Source organism: Portunus trituberculatus, chromosome 34 (genome assembly GCF_017591435.1).
Source record: "Portunus trituberculatus isolate SZX2019 chromosome 34, ASM1759143v1, whole genome shotgun sequence".
In the NCBI taxonomy this organism is placed as follows: Eukaryota; Metazoa; Arthropoda; class Malacostraca; order Decapoda; family Portunidae; genus Portunus; species Portunus trituberculatus.
The window spans coordinates 767,055-789,782 of NC_059288.1; the positions used below are offsets into that span (position 1 = coordinate 767,055).

General features: G+C 38.4%; 1 protein-coding gene across 6 annotated transcripts in view; it reads right to left on the minus strand.

The window, feature by feature from the left end:
• The window catches only part of LOC123512823 (mucin-2-like), a 41,407-nt gene that overhangs the window by 17,020 nt on the left and 1,659 nt on the right, over positions 1 to 22,728 (minus strand). For 2 of the 6 annotated variants that reach the window (XM_045269419.1, XM_045269422.1), the window contains exons 2-4: positions 22,151 to 22,270; positions 20,634 to 20,684; positions 19,447 to 19,530 (exon numbers count right to left, since the gene is read on the minus strand). In XM_045269419.1, the coding sequence (XP_045125354.1) occupies positions 19,447 to 19,530; positions 20,634 to 20,684; positions 22,151 to 22,270 (255 nt within the window). Of the gene's footprint in view, positions 1 to 16,686; positions 16,793 to 19,446; positions 19,531 to 20,633; positions 20,687 to 22,150; positions 22,347 to 22,728 lie in introns of those variants that run through there. The other 4 variants (XM_045269421.1, XM_045269420.1, XM_045269424.1 and 1 more) reach the window with 4 other exon arrangements.

Here is a 22,728-nt window from a genome sequence, read left to right on the forward strand (position 1 = left end):
ATTCTACTACCATTCTTATATATAGGCACAATGTCAGCTCTTTTCCACTCTTTCAGGACTATTCCTGTTCGTATGGAGGTTTCCACAATATCAAATACGGGGTTCAACAACTGATCCTTACATTCTTTTAGCAACCTCCCAGATATGCCATCTGGATTTATTAATATCCAAATTGCTTATAATTTTCCTTACATCTTCCTTAGTAACCATGATGTCCTGCATTTGCTTTATTTCCGTAGGCCTTTCTCCTATAAAATGCTCTTCCTTTGTAAACACTTTGCAAAAGTTGTTCAAAATTTCAGCATCCTCATATACTTCTTCCCCATTTTTTACCCTTTCTATTCCCTCCCTTATATTTAGTTTTCCATTTATGAATTTGTAAAACATTTTAGGGTCACTATCACAGTTTTTCACCGCCCTCTGTTCATATTCCTTTTGTGCTGTTCTCCTTCCTTCAACATATCTATTCCTTGCTGTTTTGTAAACTTCTCTCGATAATACATCACTGTTTTTCTTAAGTTTCTTCCATGCCTTTTCTTTGTTCTTTTTTGCTTCTTCACAATTTCTATTAAACCACTGTTTATTATTTAAAGTCCTCTTTCTGTCATATGGCACAAACTTTTTCACGGCAGAGTTATATAAATCCATAAATTTATTGTATTTCAATTGCATATCCTTTTCCTGGTATACCACGGACCAGTCAATTTCATTAAAGAACTCCCTTATATGGTTATAATTTGTCCTAATATAATTTAATTTTTCCTCCCTGCATTCCACAATCTTATTCATGCTTAATTCCATATCCAGCTCAAAGCTTAGGACATCATGATCACTTTTCCCCAAGGGACATTCATGTTCAATTTCCTCTTTTAGAGAGACGCCCTGGTAAATACCAAATCCAACCTTGCTGCAACATCCTGTCCCCTGCACCTTGTTGGTGATCTCACCCACTGTGTCATCAAGTTATTTGTTGCTATGTTTAACAATTCCTCTGCCCACTCACTACTATTCACCACTTCGTAGTCTTCCCACACTATTTCCTTACAATTAAAGTCCCCGACTATCATCACTCTATCCTTTCTGATGAGTTCTTGCTTCATTCTGTCTAGAGTATTTCTCATCACCATTTGATACTGTTCATATTCCCAAGCACTGGTTCTGGGTGGTATGTATACTGTTATAATATTAATGTCTCTCTTACCATCTGTTATAAGCATACTTATCACTTCCTCATTTCCCTTACTAAAGTTCACCTCCTTCACTATCAGATCTTCCTTAGTAAAAACCATTATACCACCACCTCCTTTATTTTTTCTATCATTTCTCCATACTTTGTAGTGTTTTACATCAAACCAGTCTAGCTTTATTTCGGGCCTTAGCTTTGTTTCCACCACCTACATTATGTCCGGTTCATTATTTCGTAGGTAATCCATACATTCTAGCCTCTTAGACAGAAATCCATCTATATTCATGTAAGTCACTTGTATTCCATTCCTAGTCTCTTTCTTCCATGTTTCAGCCAGTGTAATGTCTATTCTGTCTGTTTTATCCACCACTTCTTTAGCCTCCCATTTCTCATCCTCCAAAAAAACTTGGTCTTTTCCTCCTCTGTTCTTTCGTCATTCCCCTCTCTCACTTCAGTTACAAGTTCTTTCATTTTCATTCGTTCATCCTGTGACATATTTCTTCTTATGTATATTATTTTGGTTTCCTCAGAGTCCTTAAGTTTCCAAGCCCTCCTCAGCAAGGCCTCAGCTGCCACCTGAGACTTTAATTTCAATTTTAATGGTCTATTCTTGCCTTCCTCAAAAGCTCCTAATCTCACACTTTCTTCTACCTCAGCATATAGGTCCTCTTCCTCTACTGAGATCTTATTCAGTAAAGACTTAATCCTGTCATTTTCTTATCCTCCTATCCTGCCAGTTCCTGTTAGTTTCCTCCTCAATCCTGTTATGATCACATTTTTTCTTTTCAGCAATATCTCTCACCACATACTCATTTTACTTTAGTGCCTTTACCATTTCACTCTGTGTAATCACTTTATTTTCCTCTTCCTGCTTTTTCACTATCTCCCTAAAGGACCTTTGTACCTCCTGATGTTCATGGTTTACTTCTTTCATCCTGGCATCAATTAGGTTAAGGCATTCCTCCTTCCTCAAGTCCCCTTCGGATACTTTCTTCTCCATTTCTAGTTTAGCCTTCATCACTTCACATTGTTTCTTTAGTTGTTGGTTTTCTTTCTCCATTTCTACTTTTTCCCTCAATAGCTCCTTGTTCTCTATCGTTAACAAATAGATCTCTTTTATTAAGGAATCGTTCTCCGCTATGACTCTATCCAGTTTTTCTTCTATGGATAAAATGTTTAGGAACTTACTTTTTAATGCCTGAATCCTTGCATCCATATCTAATTTCTCCAGTCCTCTTGGAGTAGTCACGAACCCTTCAAAGTCTCGGGCTTGCCTAGGTGTGGACGCCACGATTGTTATCATCAGCTGTTTATGACCAAAATAATCACCGCCCACACTCTCTGGTGTGTGTGTGTGTGTGTGTGTGTTCACTGTTCACTGTTTGATCTGCTGCAGTCTCTGACGAGACAGCCAGACGTTACCCTACGGAACGAGCTCAGAGCTCATTATTTCCGATCTTGGGATAGGTCTGAGACCACACACCACACAGGGACAACAAGGTCACAACTCCTCGATTTACATCCTGTCTACTCACTGTTAGGTGAACACTACATGAATGGAGACACACCCAAATATCTCCACCGGCAATCGAACCCGGTCATCTGGTTTTGAAGCCAGCGCCTAACCACTGAGCTACCTCATGTGTGTGTGTGTGTGTGTGTGTGTGTGTGTGTGTGTGTGTGTGTGTGTGTGTGTGTGTGTGTGTGTGTGTGTATTTACCTAATTGTAACATACGGAAAAGAGCTATGCTCGTGTGTCCCGTCTCCATATCTACTAATGTCCAGCTTTTTCTTAAAATCATGAATATTCCTTGCGTGACCACTTCCACGTCTAAACTATTCCATGCTTCCACCCTTCTATGAGGGAAGCTATATTTTTCACATCTCTCCTATAAGTGGCCATTTTAGTTTTTCCCATGCCCTCTCGACATTCTTTCATTCCACATACACAGATCTTCCCTATCCATTTTTCCATGCCAATCATCACTCTGTATATTGCTATCAGGTCTCCCTTTCTCTTCTGTTTTCCAGGGTCGGAAGTTGCATTCTGTTCAGTCTGTCTTCATAAGTCAAATCTCTTAAGTCAGGCACCATTTTTGTTGCAGCCCTCTGTACTTTCTCTAGTTTCCTTATGTGTTTCTTTAAGTTCGAGCCCACTGTATTGTTGCATATTCAAGCCTTGGTCTTATCATTGCAGTAATTATTTTCTTCATCATTTCTTCATCTAAATATCTGACGCCACTCTTATGTTCCTTAATAAGTTCAATACTTCTCCAATTATTTTGTTTATATGTCTCTCTGGCGATAGGTCATTGGTAATTGTCACCCCAAGGTCTTTTCTTCATGACTGGTTTTATGTCTTCATTTCCTATCTTGTACATACTCCTGATTCTTCTTTCACTCTTGCCAAACTCTAATTTCTTGCATTTTGTCGTGTTGAACTCCATTTGCCATGTACAGCTCCATTTCCATATTCTGTCCAAGTCTTCCTGGAGTAGTTCGCAATCTTTGTCACATCTCACTTTTCTTAACAATTTTGCATCGTCTGCAAATAGGCTCACATAACTGGACACCCCATCCACCATGTCATTTATGTAGACCGAACATTACTGGTGCCAACACTGATCCCTGTGGAACTCCACTCTCCACCAAGCCCCATTCTGATGGTCTGTCCTTAATTATTGTTCTCATTTCTCTTCCTACCAAAAGTCTTCCATCCATTTTAGTAAACTGCCATGCACTCCTCCTACCATTTCAAGTTTCCAGATCAGTCTCTGTGGTACCTTATCAAAGGCCTTTTTAAATCCAGATATATTCCATCAGCCCAACCATCTCTTTCCTGTATTACATCTATCACCCTCGAATAGTAACATATCAGGTTTGTCGTGCATGAACGCCCTTTTCTAAAACCAAATTGACACTCACAAAGTATGTCATTTTTCTCCAAGAAGTCTGTCCATCTATTCTTCACCACCCTCTCACACATCTTAGCTACCACACTTGTAAGTGACACTGGTCTATAGTTCAATGGGTCTCTCTTGTTACCTGATTTATAAATTGGGACAATGTTAGCTATTTTCCAGTCTTGGGGCACTACACCTTCCCTTAATGAGGCATCAATTACTTCACAAACTTTTTCTGCCAGTTGCTCCCTGCATTCTCTTAAAATCCATCCTGATACCCCATCAGGTCCCACAGCTTTTCTCACTTCTAAACTCCCCATCATGTGTGTGTGTGTGTGTGTGTGTGTGTGTGTGTGTGTGTGTGTGTGTGTGTGTGTGTGTGTACACCTAGTTGTAGCAGGGCTCATTGTGACCTATCTCCATATCTACATTTATCCAACTTTTTCTTAAATTTGTGCACACTTTCTGCTGCCACAATCTCTTCACTCAATCCATTCCAAATGTTCACTGTCCTATGTGGAAAACTTAACTTCTCAGAAACTGACTTTTTACGATCTTGGAATGTCCTCTTGTTTGTCTGTCTATATCCTCCGTCAGTGATACCAGGTTTTGTCTATCGATCTTTTCCATACAGTTTACCATCTTATACATTATTATTAGGTCTCCTCTTTCCCATCTATCCTTCAAAGTTGGTAGTTCCATCTCCAGTCTTTCTTTATAGGGAAGATCCTTTATTTCTAGGACCATCTTTGTAGCAATCCTTTGGATTCTTTCTGGTTTCTTGATGTATTTCTGCCTATATGGTGACCATACCATTGCTGCATATTCTAGCCTAGATCTTATCATAATGGTTAATGTCTTTTTCATCATACTCTTATCCATGTAATTGAACACTACCCTGATGTTAGTTACTGTCTTGTATGTTGAAGCAAATAGTCCATCTATGTTATGTGTCTTTCTGGATTCAGAGTCAGTGTCTTGTACAGTCACTCCCAGGACTTTCTCTTAACTCCCTTTCATTATAATCTCTTCTCCTACTTTATATTCCCACATAGGTCTTCAATTACTTATGCCCATATCCATTACATGGCATTTCCAGGTATAAAATTCTAATTTCCACTTTTGGTTCCATTCCCATATCTTTCTGCAATTCCATATAGTCTTCAATGTTCCTTACTACTCTCAAAAGTTTTGCATCATCTGCAAATTTATGTAGCTACTCAAACCGCATATCGTTGATATATACTTGATAGAGAGAGAGAAGAGAGAGAGAGAGAGAGAGAGAGAGAGAGCTTTTCCAGCACCAAACCCTTTATCCACTTAACTGTCTCAAGCTTGATGGAGTGTCTCATCACTCCTCATTTCCATATCTGTTAAGAAGTCTGTCATCCAATTTAAGATATTTCCCTTTATTCCTCCCATGTGTTCTATTTTCCATAGTGTCTGTAATTCACCATGGTCACCTACTGGTCACCCAGCCAGCCTTCCCCATTACAGAGCAAGCTCAGCGCTCATAGACCAATCTTCGGGTAGGACTGAGACCACAACACACTCCAAACACCGGGAAAGTGAGGCCACAACCCCTCCAATTACATTCTGTACCTACTTGCTGCTAGGTGAACAGGAGCTACACATTAGAGGCATGCCAATTTGCCTTGCCGCGCCTGGGACTCGAACCCGGGCCTTTTCGGCTGTAAGCTGAGTGTGCTAAGTACTACATTACGCAGTGTATGTGTGTGTGTATTTACCTATTTGTATTTACCTATTTGTGTATTACAGACCCTGAGCTAAGCTCTCTGTGTCCTGCCTCTTTAGCCACTCCTGTCATATCTCTCTTTCATCTGATTGACACACACTGCATCAACGACATCACTGCTCAGTTTATTCCACTTATCAATACTACGATGCGGGAAACTACTTTCTCACGTCATTTAGACAAATGTCTTTTATTAGTTTTTTTTCCATGTCCTCAGAGATGATTACTTGTGATCACCTTTATCAACTCTCTGTCCAATATGTCAATCTTGTTCACCAATTTATACATAGTTATCATGTCTCCCCTTGTTCTTCTCTCTTCTAATGTGGTCAGCCCCAGTTTCCTCAATCTTCCCTCATAGTCTAACTCCCTGAGTCCTGGTACCATCCTTGTTGCCAGCCTCTGTACCCTTTCCACCTTCTTCATCATTTTTCTTCATATGCAGTGACCAGACACAGGCTGCATATTCTAACTGGGTCTTATTAAAGTGCATAGTATCTTCTTCATCATTCCTTCATCTAGGTAGTGGAATGCAAGACCAATATTTTGAAGCATGTTATATGCTTTCCCAAATATCTTGTTAATGTGTTTCTCTGGTGACAAAGTGTTTTCCACGGTTACTTCTAGGTCTTTCTCCTCATTGGTCTCTTCAATTTTCTCATCACCCAGCCTGTAATCTGTTTGGTCTGTATCTACTTCTTCCCATTTTCATAACATGGCTCTTGTTTATATTAAATTCCATCTGCCACTCTTTACTCCACTCATATATTTTATCAAGATCTTCCTGTAACTTGTTACAATCTTCCACATTCTTTACTCTCCTCATAATTTTAGTATCGCCCGAGAACATATTCATGTAACTGTCTATTCCTACTGGCATATCATTAACATAAATCATAAACATGATGGGACCAAGCACTGACCCTTGTGGAACTCCACTGGTTACCTTTTTCCACTCTGACTTCTTTCCTTTCACCACTGTTCACATTTCTCTTCCCACTAAGTAATTTTCCATCCATTTTGCTAGTTTATCATTTACTCCTCCAATCTTCTTTAGTTTCCACATCAGTCTATTGTGTGGCACTTTATCAAAGGCCTTTCTCAAGTCCAGGTAGATAGCATCCACCCATCCCTCTCTATGTTGTAGTATGTCAGTCACTCTTGAATAAAAACATAATAAATTGGATACACGATCTTCCTTTTCTGAAACCAAACTGTCTTTCACTCAGAATGTTTTCACTTTCTAGATACTCACTCCACTTAGCTTTAATTACTTCTTCACATACCTTGCACAATATACTAGTCAACGATACTGGTCTGTAATTTAACGGTTCCATTCTACTACCATTCTTATATATAGGCACAATGTCAGCTCTTTTCCACTCTTTCGGGACTATTCCTGTTCGTATGGAGGTTTCCACAATATCAAATATGGGGTTCAACAATTGATCCTTACATTCTTTCAGCAACCTCCCAGATATGCCATCAGGCCCCATTGATTTATTAATATCCAAGTTACTTACAATTTTCCTTATATCTTCTTTAGTAACCATGATGTCCTGCATTTGCTTTATTTCCGTAGGCCTTCCTCCTGTAAAATGCTCCTCCTTTGTAGACACTTTGCAAAAGTTGTCGTTCAATATTTCAGTTATATCTCTAGTGTCCTCATATACTTCTTCCCCATCTTTTACTTTTTCTATTGCCTCCCTTTTATTTAATTTTCCATTTATGAATTTGTAAAACATTTTTGGGTCACTATCACAGTTTTCCACCACTCTGTTCATATTCCTTTTGTGCTGTTCTCCTTACTTCAACATATCTATTCCTTGCTGTTTTGTAGACTTCTCTTGATAATACTTCACTGTTTTTCTTAAGTTTCTTCCATGCCTTTTCTTTGTTCTTTTTTGCTTCTTCACAATTTCTACTAAACCACTGTTTATTATTTAAAGTCCTCTTTCTGTCATATGGCACAAACTTCTTCACAGCAGTTATATAAATACATAAATTTATCATATTTCAATTGCATATCCCCTTCCTGGTATATCACAGACCAGTCAATTTCACTAAAGAACTCTCTTTATATGGTTATAATTTGCCCTAACATAATTGAATTTTTCCTCTCTGTGCTCCACATTCTTTTCCGTGCTTAATTCTGTATCCAGCTCAAAACTTAGGACATCATGGTCACTTTTCCCCAAGGGACATTCATGTTCAATTTCCTCTTTTAGGGAGATGCCCCTGGTAAATACCAAATCCAACCTCACTGCAACATCCTGTCCCCTGCACCTTGTTGGTGATCTCACCCACTGTGTCATCAAGTTATTTGTTGCTATGTTTAACAATTCCTCTGCCCACTCACTACTATTCACCACTTCGTAGTCTTCCCACACTATTTCCTTACAATTAAAGTCCCCGACTATCATCACTCTATCCTTTCTGATGAGTTCTTGCTTCATTCTGTCTAGAGTATTTCTCATCACCATTTGATACTGTTCATAGTTCCAGGCACTGGTTCTGGGTGGTATGTATACTGTTATAATATTAATGTCTCTCTTACCATCTGTTATAAGCATACTTATCACTTCCTCATTTCCCTTACTAAAGTTCACCTCCTTCACTATCAGATCTTCCTTAGTAAAAACCATTATACCTCCACCTCCTTTATTTTTTCTATCATTTCTCCATACTTTGTAGTGTTTTACATCAAACCAATCTAGCTTTATTTCGGGCCTTAACTTTGTTTCCACCACACACATTATGTCCGGTTCATTGTTTCTTAGGTAATCCATACATTCTAGCCTCTTAGACAGAAATCCATCTATATTCGTGTAAGTCACTTGAATTCCATTCCTAATCTCTTTCTTCCATGTTTCAGTCAGTGTAATGTCTATTCCATCTGTTTTATCCACCACTTCTTCAGCCTCCCATTTCTCATCCTCCGAAAAAACTTGGTCTTTTCCTCCTCAGTTCTTTCCTCATTCTTCTCTCTAACTTCAGTTACAAGCTCTTTCATTTTCATCCTGTGTCATATTTCTTCTCATGAAAATTGTTTTGGTTTCCTCATAGTCTTTAAGTTTCCAGGCCCTCCTCAGTATGGCCTTGGCAGCCACCTGAGACTTTAATTTCAATTTTAATGGTCTACTCTTGCCTTCTTCAAAAGCTCCTAGTCTCACACTTTCCTCTACCTCAGCATATAGGCATTCTTCCTCCTCGGAGATCTTATTCAGTAAAAACTTAATCTTGTCATTTTCCTTATCCCTCCTATCTTGCCAGTTCCTGTTAGTTTCCTCCTCAGTGTTATGATCAAGCATTTTTTCTTTTCAGCAATATCTCTCACTACATACTCATTTTTCTTTAATGCCTTTACCATTTCACTCTGTGTAATCACTTTATTTTCTTCTTGCTTTTTCATTATCTCCTTAAAGGACTTTTGTACTTCTTGGTGTTCATGTTTCACTTCCTTCATCTTGGAATCAATTAGGTTAAGGCATTCCTCCTTCCCCAAGTCTCCTTCGGATATTTTCTTTTCCATTTCAAGGAGTTTAGCCTTCATCTCGTCACATTGTTTCCTTAGATGTTGATTTTCTTCCTCCATTTCCACTTTTTCTTTTTTGAAGGTATCGTTCTCTGCTATGACTCTATCTAGCTTTTCTTCTATGGATCTAATATTTAGAAACTTACTTACTAATACCTGAATTCTTGCATCCATGTCAAATTTATCTAGTCCACTTGGAGTGGTCACAAAACCCTCAAAGTCACGCACATTTCTAGGAGTACTTGTCATGATTGCTATCGCCAGCTGTTTCAGCCGAAACAAAACAAAACACCGTCGACACTCTTCAATCAGGGACCACTCTCCATTTTCACTTGAAAATGGCCAACTTTCTGTACTTTTCGAGAGTAGGACACTACACAGGACACTAACTATAACCACAGAGATACCCGGGCCCTGCAAACACCATAGGTAATTTCTCCCTTTCCCTGGTCCTCAGCCGGAGACGAGCTGTCTTCAGAACTTCCTCTCTCGGTGTGTGTGTGTGTGTGTGTGTGTGTGTGTGTGTGTGTGTGTGTGTGTGTGTGTGTGTGTGTGTGTGTGTGTGTGTGTGTGTGTGTATTTACCTGGTATTTACCTAGTTGTAGTTTTACAGGGCCTGGGCTTTATGCTCGTATGGCCCCGTCTCCATATATACACTTATCCAATCTTACTTTAATAGTATGCACACTCGTTGCAGACACTAGTTCTTCATTTAAACTGTTCCAGGTCTCAATACATCTTTAATATCTCTCAGACATCTTCCTTTTCTCAGCTTTTTACTATGCAATCTTGTGCTTCGGATGTCATATTCTTCTCTCAGGATCAGTTTCTCATTATCCACTTGGTCCATTCCGTTGATCAATTTATAAACTTGTATCAGGTCTCCTCTCTCCCTTCTTTGTTCCAGGGTTGGTAGATCCATAGCCTTTAGTCTCTCCTCAAATGTCATCCCTTCAAATTCTGGAACCATTCTTGTAGCTATTTTTTGTAGTCTCTCCAATTTCCTTATGTGTTTCTTTTATGAGGGGTCCACACTACTCCTGCATATTCCAATCTGGGTCTTATTATAGTACTTATCAATTTCTTCATCATTTCTTTGTCCATGTAGTGAAATGCTACTCCAATATTCCTTAGCAAATTATATGTTCCAGTCTAAAATTTCTATCAATATGGCTTACTGGTTGATTGTTTATTATAGTACTTATCAATTTCCATTGTCACTCCTAAGTCCTTTTCCTTTTTAACTTTCTCCAGTTCTACTCTATCTTCCATCTTATAGATTCCCACAGGTCGTCTTTCACTATTTCCCATTTCCATGACATGGCTTTTGTTCACATTGAATTCCATTTCCCACTTTTTACTCCATTCCCAGATCTTATTTAGGTCTTCTTGCAGTATTTCACAATCCTCCTTTTGTTTTATAACTCTGCAGTTTTGTATCATCTGAAAACAAATTTATGTAGCTGTTCACTCCTTCTGGCATGTCGTTAATATAAATGAGGAAAAGTATTGCTGCCAATACTGATCCCTATGGCACTCCGCTTTCTACTGCTCTCCACTTGGACTTCATATCTTTAACTACCGTCCTTACTTCTCTCCCCCTCAAATAATTTTCTATCCATCTCAATGTGCTTCCTTTTAAGCCACCCTTCTCCTCTAACTTCCATAGTAATCTTGAATGTGGCACTTTGTCAAATGCCTTTTTTAAATCCAAATAAATACAATCAACCCATCCCTCTCTCTCTTGTACTCTATCAACTATTCTAGAATAGAAACTCAATAAATTAGTTACACAACACTGTCTTTTTCTAAAACCAAATTGGCTATTTGATATTAATTTGTTGTCTTCAAGGAATTCGATCCATTGTTTCTTTATTATTCTTTCACACATCTTGCATATTACACTAGTTAGTGATAACGGTCTGTGTGTGTGTGTGTGTGTGTGTGTGTGTATTTACCTAGCTGTAGTTTTACAGGACCTGGGCTTTATGCTCGTGTGGCCCCGTCTCCATATCTACACTTATCCAAATTTTCTTTAAAACTATGCACACTCGTTGCTGACACCACTTCCTCACTCAAACTGTTCCAAGTCTCAACACATCTTTGTGGGAAACATTTTTTAACATCTCTCAGACATCTTCCCTTCCTCAGTTTCTTAATATGCGATCTTGTGCTTCTAGTGTCATATTCTTCTCTTAGAATTAGTTTCTCATTATCTACTTGATCCATTCCGTTCATCAATTTATAAATTTGTATCAGATCCCCTCTCTCTCTTCTCTGTTCCAGGGTTGGTAGATCCATAGCTTTTAGTCTCTCCTCATATGTGATCCCTGTAAATTCTGGAACCATTCTTGTTGCCATTTTTTGTAGTCTCTCCAATTTCTTATGTGTTTCTTTCCACACAACTCCTGCATATTCCAATCTAGGTCTTATTTTAGTACTTATCAATTTCTTCATCATGGGTTTGTCCATGTAGTGAAATGCTAATCCAATATTCCTTAGCAAATTATATGTCTCTCTGAAAATTCTATCAATATGGCTTACCAGTTGAGTGTTTTCTTCCATCGTCACTCCCAAGTCCTTTTCCTTTTTTCCTTTTTCAAGTTCTACTCCATCTCCCATCTTATAGATTCCCCCTGGTCGTCTTTCACTTTTTCCCATTTCCATGACATGGCTTTTCTCCACATTGAATTCCATATCCCATTTTTTACTCCATTTCCAGATCTTGTTTAAATCTTCTGCAGTATTTCACAATCCTCTTTTTGTTTTATAACTGCACAGTTTCGCATCATCCGCAAACAGATTTATGTAGCTGTTCACTCCCTCTGGCATGTCGTTTATATATATGAGAAAAAGTATTGGCGCCAATACTGACCCCTGTGGCACTCCACTGTCTACTGCTCTCCACTTCATATCTTTAACTTTCGTCCTTATTTCTCTCCCCCTCAAGTAATTTTCCATCCATCTCAATGTGCTTTCTCTTAAGCCACCCTTCTCCTTTAACTTCCATAGTAATCTTTCATGTGGCACTTTATCAAATGCCTTTTTTAAATCTAAATAAATACAGTTAATACATCCCTCTCTCTTTGTATTTATCAACTATTCTAGAGTAGAAACTCAATAAATTTGTTACACACGACCGATCTTTTCTAAAACCAAATTGGCTATTTGATAATAATTTGTTGTCTTCAAGAAACTCAATCCATTGTTTCTTTATTACTCTTTCACACATCTTGCATATTACACTAGTTAGTGATACCGGTCTGTAATTTAAAGGTTCTTCTTTCCTGCCGCTCTTATATATGGGAACCACCTCAGCTCTTTTCCATTCTACTAGTACTGTTCCATTTTCTATTGAGCATTTTATGATGTATATAGGACTTGCTAGTTCTTCTCTACATTCTTTTAATATTCTGCCTGAGACTTCATCCGGTCCCACTGCCTTCTCCTCATCTAATTCGGTCATCAACTCTTTTATTTCAAGCTTGGTTACTTTAATCTCTTTCATATGGACAGTCTCTCCATTACCCTGTGGTCTTTCAAACTTGGATTCCTTAGTAAAGACCTCCTGAAATTTACTATTTAACAGTTCTGCCATACTTTTTGGGTCTTTCACCATCCTGTTCTCTCCTTTTAACCTTTCTATTGTTTCTTTTTGCCTTATTTTTCCATTTATGAATCTGTAGAACAATTTCCGTTGTTCCTTACATTTTTCGACAATATCCTTTTCATAGTTCATTTCTTCTTCCTTTCTCACCTTAACGTATTCATTTCTTGCTGTTTTGAAGTTTTCCTTATTTTCTGGATTTCTGTTTCTCCTCCACCTTTTCCATGCTCCATCTCTTTTCTCCTTTGCCCTAGCACACCTTGCATTAAACCAATCTTTCTTTCCTTCTTCATTAGGTCTATGTTTCGGGACATATTCCCTGACTCCTGTTTTGTATATTTCCAAAAATAAGTTATATTTCTCTTGAACTGTTTCTGAGTTTTCCATCTCCTCCCAGTTTACGTTTTTAAAATAGCTCATCAGGTTTTCAATATCAGCCTTTCTGTAATTTAATCGGTCTCCTTTGCATGATTCGTCTCCATCTTCCTTTCCCTCTTCTATATCCCATTTCTAATATTACATGGTCACTCTTTCCCAATGGGCACTTATATCTTATATCATCGTTCATTTGTATATCCCTTGTAAAAACTAGGTCCAATCTCGCCGGCTTATCATTTCCTCTGAATCTTGTGTTTTCCTTTACTCTTTGGACCGTCATATTATCTATCATTAGATTCAGGAATCTGTCTCCCCAGGCTTCTTCCCCCATACCACTTTCATAATTTTCCCAGTCCACCTCCTTACAGTTGAAATCTACTAATATCATTTTAAAACATCCTATTCACCATTTGTCTTAAACTTTGGTACATCTTTATACCTGTTATCTATCATTCTGCTGTGTGTGTGTGTGTGTGTGTGTGTGTGTGTGTGTGTGTGTGTGTGTGTGTGTGTGTGTGTGTGTGTGTGTAATTCACCTCGGTCGCCTACTGGTCACCCAGCCAGTCTTCCCCATTACGGAGCAAGCTCAGAGCTCATAGACCAATCTTCGGGTAGGATTGAGACCACAACACACACGGGGAAAGCGAGGCCACAACCCCTTGAGTTACATCCCGTACCTATTTACTGTTAGGTGGACAGGGGCTACACATTAAGAGGCTTGCCCATTTGTCTCGCCTCTTTCTAGGACTCAAACCCGGGCCTCTCGATTGTGAGTCAAGCATACTAACCACTAGACTATGCGGTGTGTGTGTGTGTGTGTGTGTATTTACCTATATAGTTGTATATTACAGAGTTTGAGCGTGCCTCTAATCAGGGTTGTGCGTGTGCATGTGTGTATACTCATACAGATAACTATCTTTAGGATTTTCCTCCAGCTAGTTTGACACAACCTATGCTGATATCTAAAACATAGTGCATGATCCTCAGAAACATTGGTAGGCCTGCTAATCCAGCACCACATAATGTGTCAAACAGTTCATGTGATCACATTTTTTTTCATTTAAGTAATTCATACCTATAGATAACTGCCAAAAGGACAATTTAAGGAAAGGTACCTTCTTCATTAGTATACTCATCTCCACACACAAGTACCAACCCTTCCAAGACATCTTGTATCATTACTTTTCACATCCATTGGTCATCTGAATAAAGACAGTTTTCTGAATGGATGTACACATTGGCTCCACATGTGTTTTATAAACCCTTATGAGTGGGTGGCATCAACAGTTGGTGCACTATAGAGGGTAGATGGCATCTATAGTTGATTTCCATTTTGTGGGCTTAAATTTGAAATTCTGGCACAAATTTTGGGGCTGTGAACATCCCTCCCACTGAACCTCAGTGTCCTGTGAACTGTATTGATAATTACAAAGGAAAGTAATAATTTCTATTCCTCAGAGAAGGATAAGCAGCCACTGACTTCCACTCCACACAAGGGTAAATTTCCTCCAAAACAACCTTTTATTAAAACATTACTGAAATTTCAAAAGTGGTTTTACTAATGAAAGTAACACTATAGTGTTATTTTTCCCCAGCCTGCAGCATTGCTGTGCTTCCCATGCTCTGATTGGTGAATGATGACCTGACACTGTTAAGCCTTGTATGGAGGAGGAAAGGTGATGTGCATGAATGCTTTTGAACTCCACATGGTTGTAAATTTTATGTCATGAGCAATACAATTGCATTGTACATTATGTTCTGATTTTGATTCCACACCATCCCAGAGGTAAAAGCCAAGCATGCGATCTATCCCAGGTCACACAGGTGACGCATGACTCGTGAGGCCTGGATGTGTAAACCTAAATGTTGCCACAGTCAACTCTCAATTAACATAAGGATAACGTTCCTGGAGATGTTGCGTTATTCAAACGTAATTTTTCCATAGAAAGTAATGGTAATGAGAGGGGTTACATTCGTGGTCACTGGGAAAGTCTGCTTATTTTGGGAATACTGTTACTCAAACCTTAAAAATACTATTAATACATTACTAAGTCACATAAACAATAAAAACTCACATTCTCACCTGTGCATCTTTCTTGCCCGGGAAATTAGAAAATTATTATTCAATGTGATTTGTCATATGAGTTTATATGCTAGGAATATTATCAAACATTCATACATTTATTATTGATGCATTTAACAAAATAACCCATGAGTATAATTTGGTGATGATTGATAGCAGTGTTTATTTACCATCACATCAGATGATTGAGCCATGCAGTCCAGGCAATGCAGCCTCACCATTCCACCACTGGCAACATGTAACATTTTACAAAGAGGACTAACCCTATTACTGTTACAGAGCATGATGACTTGGTGAGCCAGGAAAAGTTCTAAATAAAAGCACAGATGGCCACCTACTTCAACTGTGCAGGCTATGGGAAGAGGACAGTTCACCAGCTATTTACATAAATGGGTACCGTACTTGATGGCTCATAAGACGCATGGACTCATAAGATGCACCCAGTTTTGGCAGACATTAGAGAGGATATATATATATATATATATATATATATATATATATATATATATATATATATATATATATATATATGTAAACACTTAAGCTCTGAATATGAATTGAAGGATTTCACCTGACATTTGAAGACTCGCATGCATTTGTCATTATTAGATCCCATTTAAAAACTTTATTATTACTAGAAGCCCAAGTACCAATCTTGTTATGAGATATGAACATATATCTGGCATATGGCATTAGCACTGATTCTGAAAGACTACATGCCTAATAATCATAACTTTTCTTTTTTTCATCATTTTTTTTTTTACATCTATACAAGATAAGAATGTTAAAAGATCGTGCAATTTTAATTTTATTTAAACATGTCTTGCCTAAAAGAGTAACAGCATCACAATGTAAAGAACACAGTGAGTCTTCAGCGTTTCAAGATCAAGATCGCCGATCATGTGTTTTGTTCTGCTTCGTGTGGTGTATGGCAAATTCTTCCTGACTGGTGTCATTCTATGTGAATTACTGGTATGTATGACCTATTATATATGGTTATCTTGAAAGAAAGAGTTGTTTTGTTTACATGTGCAAAGATGTCTGGGGTTTGATTTTTAAACCTCTTGCCATAAACTGACCACCAACCACTGCCTCAATACTGAACCTTGGCCTCATGTGATGCAGGCTCATTTCCTGACTACTACTTCTTCTTCTTCTTCTTTTTTTACTTTTTTTTTTTAGAAAGGTGTGTCTTATGAGCCATCAAATATGGCACTTAACAAGGGATAAAGACATACCACAGATCATAAGCTATGTAGAACTCTGATAGAAAACTTGGGAGATGGAGATGCAGTGATTGTATCTGGCTCAGCAATATTGTTGTTCTTCAGACCTGTTGGTTCACTAAGGTTTTGTTATTATCGACACGCTACCGACAAGTTTCATGGATTCCACCCCTGGGTTTGGTTCCAATCACAATTTTTATAAAGTAGGCTATTTGAACAATAACCAATATAAGTCAATTAGTTCACAAAAAACTAATAATAATAGGTATTTAAGCAAAATTGATGCAAAAAAATTTATGTGAAGACATAAAGCTTGATTCATCTTTACAGCAAAGATAAATCTTGCCTGATTGTTGCCTTCCTAAGCTGTGGGAAGGCAGCACTGGCTCTTAAGAATACCTATTTCTCCTGGACGGTATCCTTCAACTGATGAACGTGGAAGGTATTGTTTAAGAATCCATCTGAGAGCATCTAAGTGTGATTCCCTCCTAGAAACAGAGTGGATGCATGTGACGTGATCAAGTCAAGTTAACCAGCGTTAAATTGAATAAATCGACTTATTTAATCATGTCTCCTTAAATATCAAATCACGTTAATTGAGAGTTGACTGTACGTATTTGTAGCTTGAAAATAACACATTATCTACTGATATTCCCTCCAGCTGTACTAAGATTATTTTTTCATTACTTACCCATATTAGAATTATGGAGAAAGTCTGTAAAAGCCATTACACCTAATCCTCTGTTATCGCGCCCTTCCGTTATCATGTTTAGGCCTTATCACGCACTTATGAATATCTGCAAAATTCAGTTTTAGCGCATCTGGAAAGTTGTTATCCCACACCCGTTGTAGTAGTAGTAGTAGTAGTAGTAGTAGTAGTAGTAGTAGTAGTAGTAGTAGTAGTAGTAGTAGTAGTAGTAGTACCCCTATCCCAACCATACATCGACGAATGTTTAGATAAAGAGGAGGAGAAGGATGAGGTGGCAGGGGAGAAAAATGATGATCATGAGGAGGAGGAGCCAGCAGCCAATCATCGCTGTATATTCACATCACGTGATTTGAATAAGGGAGCTGACTGGTTCTGGTCACTCTGCTCACCACCACCACCACCACCACCACCACCACCACCACCACCACCCCTCACCCTTGCACATGGTATTCTGTTGTTCAGAGCTGTTTTTTTAGGAAAATTTTTGTGTTGAGGCACCAATTAATTTATTTCCTATTTATTCTTCACTTTTATTATTGCGTTTTCTGCTATCGCACGGTTTATTAGGCACCAATAACGGAGGGTTAGATATATATGTATATTTTTTCAGCAACATCGCAAAATAAGTATGTTAATGTACAAGTACTTCATGCATGTTGTTTGTTCTTATTTGACGTATTAGATATTTACTGTAAATTACAATGGAAGTATATATATATCTATATCTATATATATATATATATATATATATATATATATATATATATATATATATACCTATCTGTTATGTCTTTTATATATATCACAGCAATCACACATCACTAATTTAGAAAGTACAGCACTGCTGCAGCCAGGGAAATACCCACGCTAACTCTGCCACAATGCTGGTTTTAAGGTGGTCACACTATAGTAGACTTTTCACTCATGTTCTTCCAGCTATGATGATTATAATTTTATTCTTGCACATCATTAGTGAATGACATCAATACTGCTTCCTTTATTGTGTATATCAGATGATAGATTTAGGCATTCATGTTTTGAGCAATTAATCAAGACAGTTGATAAATTGGCAACGGAAAATTACCTCCGCTGAGATGTCAAAACTAGCCCAGTTGGGAGGGATGTCTGTGAGGAATGTCCCCATCTTTTAGTGGTTAACAATTGTTAATATATTATACTGGTGGTTAATGTACCATACTGGCTGTTAATATTATATTGGTTGTTTATGTACCATACTGGTTTGTGTTTATAAACCTTTTAATATTTCATGAATAGATGAGTATTTATCTTCAGTTACATGTATATGCATGCATTTTGAGTGTTGAAGGTAGTCTGGAAATAATATACTTTATAGCTTGTAACCAAGACAACTTGAATCTTAATACCTGACTGAATGAAGTCACTTAAGAATAGTCTTTCTTTAAACTGTGGCTTTTGTTTGTCTAAAAGTGAATAGATATGGGATGGAAAAGTTGTGATCTAGCAAATTCATCACCTAAGGTAAGGCCACCAGGTCATCCTGAGCCAGCTGATGAGGTGCTTGGTTAAGGTTCAGCCCCTCCCCCTTAATCATCAGAGGAGGTATTGTCCTGCTGAAGACTCATACAGACTGAGTACTTAACCAGCTCCAAGACTGTATGCTACTTTACTTAGTTGATTGATGACTGTTTCTATTCTTTATCAATAATCTTATTTTGAGTAAGAAATGAAGTTATGATAAACAACAGCAATGTAATACTTGGCCCTATGTACAAAAGCAAATCACAATTACATTCCCATACAAAGCATACTTTCTGTTAAGAGAGGTAGTTATAGTTATTCACACAGTTTACACAAATTCACAATAACATTAATGAATTATCCAATTTATTTACCTTATCCTACTCCACCATGGAAACAGTTGTTTGTGTGATGGAGTGTCCTCAATACTGTTAATGGATTATCAAAATGATTTGCTTGTCACACACTCCAGCAGGGAAATAGTTAGGTATGTGAGCAGTGTACACTCCAGCATAGAAATAGTTGAGTGAACAATGTAACACCCAAGAAGCACCAAGCCTCACCTTTGCAAGTTTTCTGTGGGCGGTCGAAGGGTCCAGCAGAGCCTTGGCGAGAGCAATCTCCAGACTGTCCCGGAGAACAACTTGCTGTGAGGGTTTGGTGAATATTAGGCATGTGTTTTGTGTGAACATGACGAGGTCTTAAGGTGTGTGAGATTGTTACCCTCAACTTTAATGACACTCAAATTATATATTACATATTTATCTCTTCTCAGTACATCTGCTGAACTTTCCTTTCCGATCATTGTTTCCTGAGTTATGCCTGATCATGTCATGTCTTACTACTATCTATCATCATCATCATCATCATCATCATCATTATTATCATCATCATTATTCAAGACCCAACAGGGTAGTACTATAGGGTGTATTATATTACTACTGGACTGCTATACCTATCAAATCTCAACCATATGGTAAATTGGTGCAGTAAAATTACCTTGATTTAATTAAAGGTGCAGCATGTTACACTTACATAATTGCTTAGCCTTTGAGCTGCCTCATCACACACACCACCATTTTTGCCACCAACCATAGTTCAGTGCAATCCTCACAAGGCCACACCTGTGCTATCTGTGGTGGTAGGACAATCAAGGCAGACAAATTTCACTTGGTCCATCATTATGGCTGGCTTAATAATGGATATCCACATTGATATCCCAGATTTTGAAAAAGAAACTAAAGCATTCTACACTGCAAAATCTGCTCAGAACAAATTAATAAAGAGGAAATGTTAACATTTGGAATCTTGGTCTGGCAAACCTAACAAAGAATGAAGGGAAACAGTTGAGAATCACACCCCTAATGGCTCTCTCAAAATAAAGGACTTTCAACCAATCAAGCTACAAGGATCATTAAGACAAAGTGTGGTCTAGTTTGCCTTGACTGTCCTACCACAATACCTCAGCAGCAGCAGCTCTCATGAGCCCACAGAGACATTCATCATTAATATTTCAGACTTACCCAAACTTGATTTCCTGACATTAATCCGTGACTTGAAATTTGATCAAAACCTTGTCTTTGTTTCATGACTTGTTAAGTTCCTACCTGTGATAATAAATAAAGCATCTACACCTGAAGTTTATGCTAAGCTCATCCATGGTGATAAGAACTGAAGCATCTCCACACCTTACCATCACTTATAAACATAACACGATAGGTATAAATACAACCAACAGCAGCATGTTTACCTTGGTCTTCCATGCCATGCCCATCAAATACTTCGTGGCAGTACACTGGCTCTAGAAATGATGGACAGCTGTCAGAATATTGACTACACAAAACAATATGCTACAATTATGGCTTAAAAAATTGAACACATCTCTTTTAAGTGTTTGATGTTGAAGTTTTATGATTTTTAGTGTATTTCTTGTGCAGCATCTAGAAATGTGTATTGAAAGTTAGGATGAAGCAGGTATGCACATCACATTTTTGGGTTATTACAGTAGGAATAATATCAAACACTATCTTTAAAAATAAAATAAAAAGTTACAACAATAGCATATCCTAAGTAACTCAATTAATACATGTCATCTTTGCATTTAACAAATTTCTCTGAACTCTCTCACAGAGGTCAAAACACTACAACTGACATCTCTCCTAATACAGTACAATATATACTACTGAACTGGCAACACTGGAGTTTAACCACATCACATTTCATACATGTTTATTAACTTAAACAAAAGTATTTACTTCACAGTTTGTTTCTGTATTTAGTGATGCTCAAGGATCAAGAAATGTTGTCGTGTCCGACAGGAAGAGCAGACACAATTTGTGACACAGTGATTGACAAGGCCAGATCCCACCAGGAGGAGAATTAAATCATGGAGAACATTTCCTTAAAACTGCCCATCCCTCCAACACATTTGGAAAACTCCTTATTATGAGAAATTCATATTCAATGAAAAATTTGCTGAAATTTGTGTGATGGATGTTGCAAAGAACTCCAGTCTATGATTTTTGTGGTATTACCATGACTACACTATACTTTGGATAAATGTCATTGAAAGAAGACTTGCTATGACAAAAAAATTTCTGATAACTCTCACAAGAATGCATCATAAAGGAGTGTAAGTTTAACATAAAATTGTTCCCCATGTAGTCATGGCTGAAGGATATTGTCTCCACTGTCTCCTTATACATAAGGAAATTGTATGTAAATTTGATATATCTTTGTGAATTGTATTTCTTCTCTTCCTGTTCAGAAAGGTGCAGTGTAGTTTAACTCCAGGTTTATTCATAAACTTAATATAAAAAGCAAACAATCCTTGTTTGAGTTATCCAATCAGTGGTTTCCACATGGGAAGAGTAACAAATGTTCACAATGTAGTGCCTTTGGTGAGCAGTGTCAAGCTTAACAGAGATCGTGAGGAGCTGTAGGAATAGTGGTGTGACAGGCAGGGCAGTGAGGAAACACTGAAGTGGGTGGACAGTTGGAAGACAAGGTTTTGAGACAAGCATTACAACTGGTTGTACAAAAAGAACTGACAGATAAGATATGACAAAAGAATACAGAAGAGCGATAATACAGAACTTGACCAAATAATGAAGGGAGAACAGAGGATGGACAGCACAGAGGAGAGGCGATAGAAGAGTATACGGGTGTCGGCGGCGGGCAGACTGTCACCGAGAGGGATGGCCCCAGCCTGCAACATTCCGCCATTGACAGTGCCACCCAGGGCCATGATAGGTTACTGCCACGTACCTGCCTGCATCTGTTGCATCTCCTTGGGCTGGTACTCCATGAGGGTGGTGGTGATCCCGTTGGCTAGAAGCGGCGGGGACTGGTAACCCATCTTGGGGTCAGCTCCCCCTGTAGCCGCCGCTGTCAGGGCAGTGTAGTGAGGCATTGCTCTCCCTCTCTCTCCCGTCTGCCTCCCTTCCTTACACCTTTCACGGGCCCAGGGTGTAAATGGAGACACTTTAAATATCTCCCGCCGCCACTGTTGTGTAGTGAGGCATCCTGCTCTCTCTCTCTCTCTTTCTCTTTCTCTCTTTCTCTATCTCTCTCTCCCTCTCTCTCTCTCTTTCTCTCTTTCTCTCTCCCTCTTTCCGAGCGTGAGAACTCGCTCCTATGGTTGCCAGCGCTCACCCTCTCCTAGAGCTTTGATTCCGCTGTTCTTTAATTGACGGCGATAATTTGCAATTATAGCATGCCTCCCACAAGCTGCTCATAGAAGTGTTGTTGGATATTATTGATGTGATCGCGTATATTAGATGCGCCGGTCAAGAAATTATTGCGCATTTATTTCTCACCGCGTCCCTCTCTCCTCTCTCTCTCTA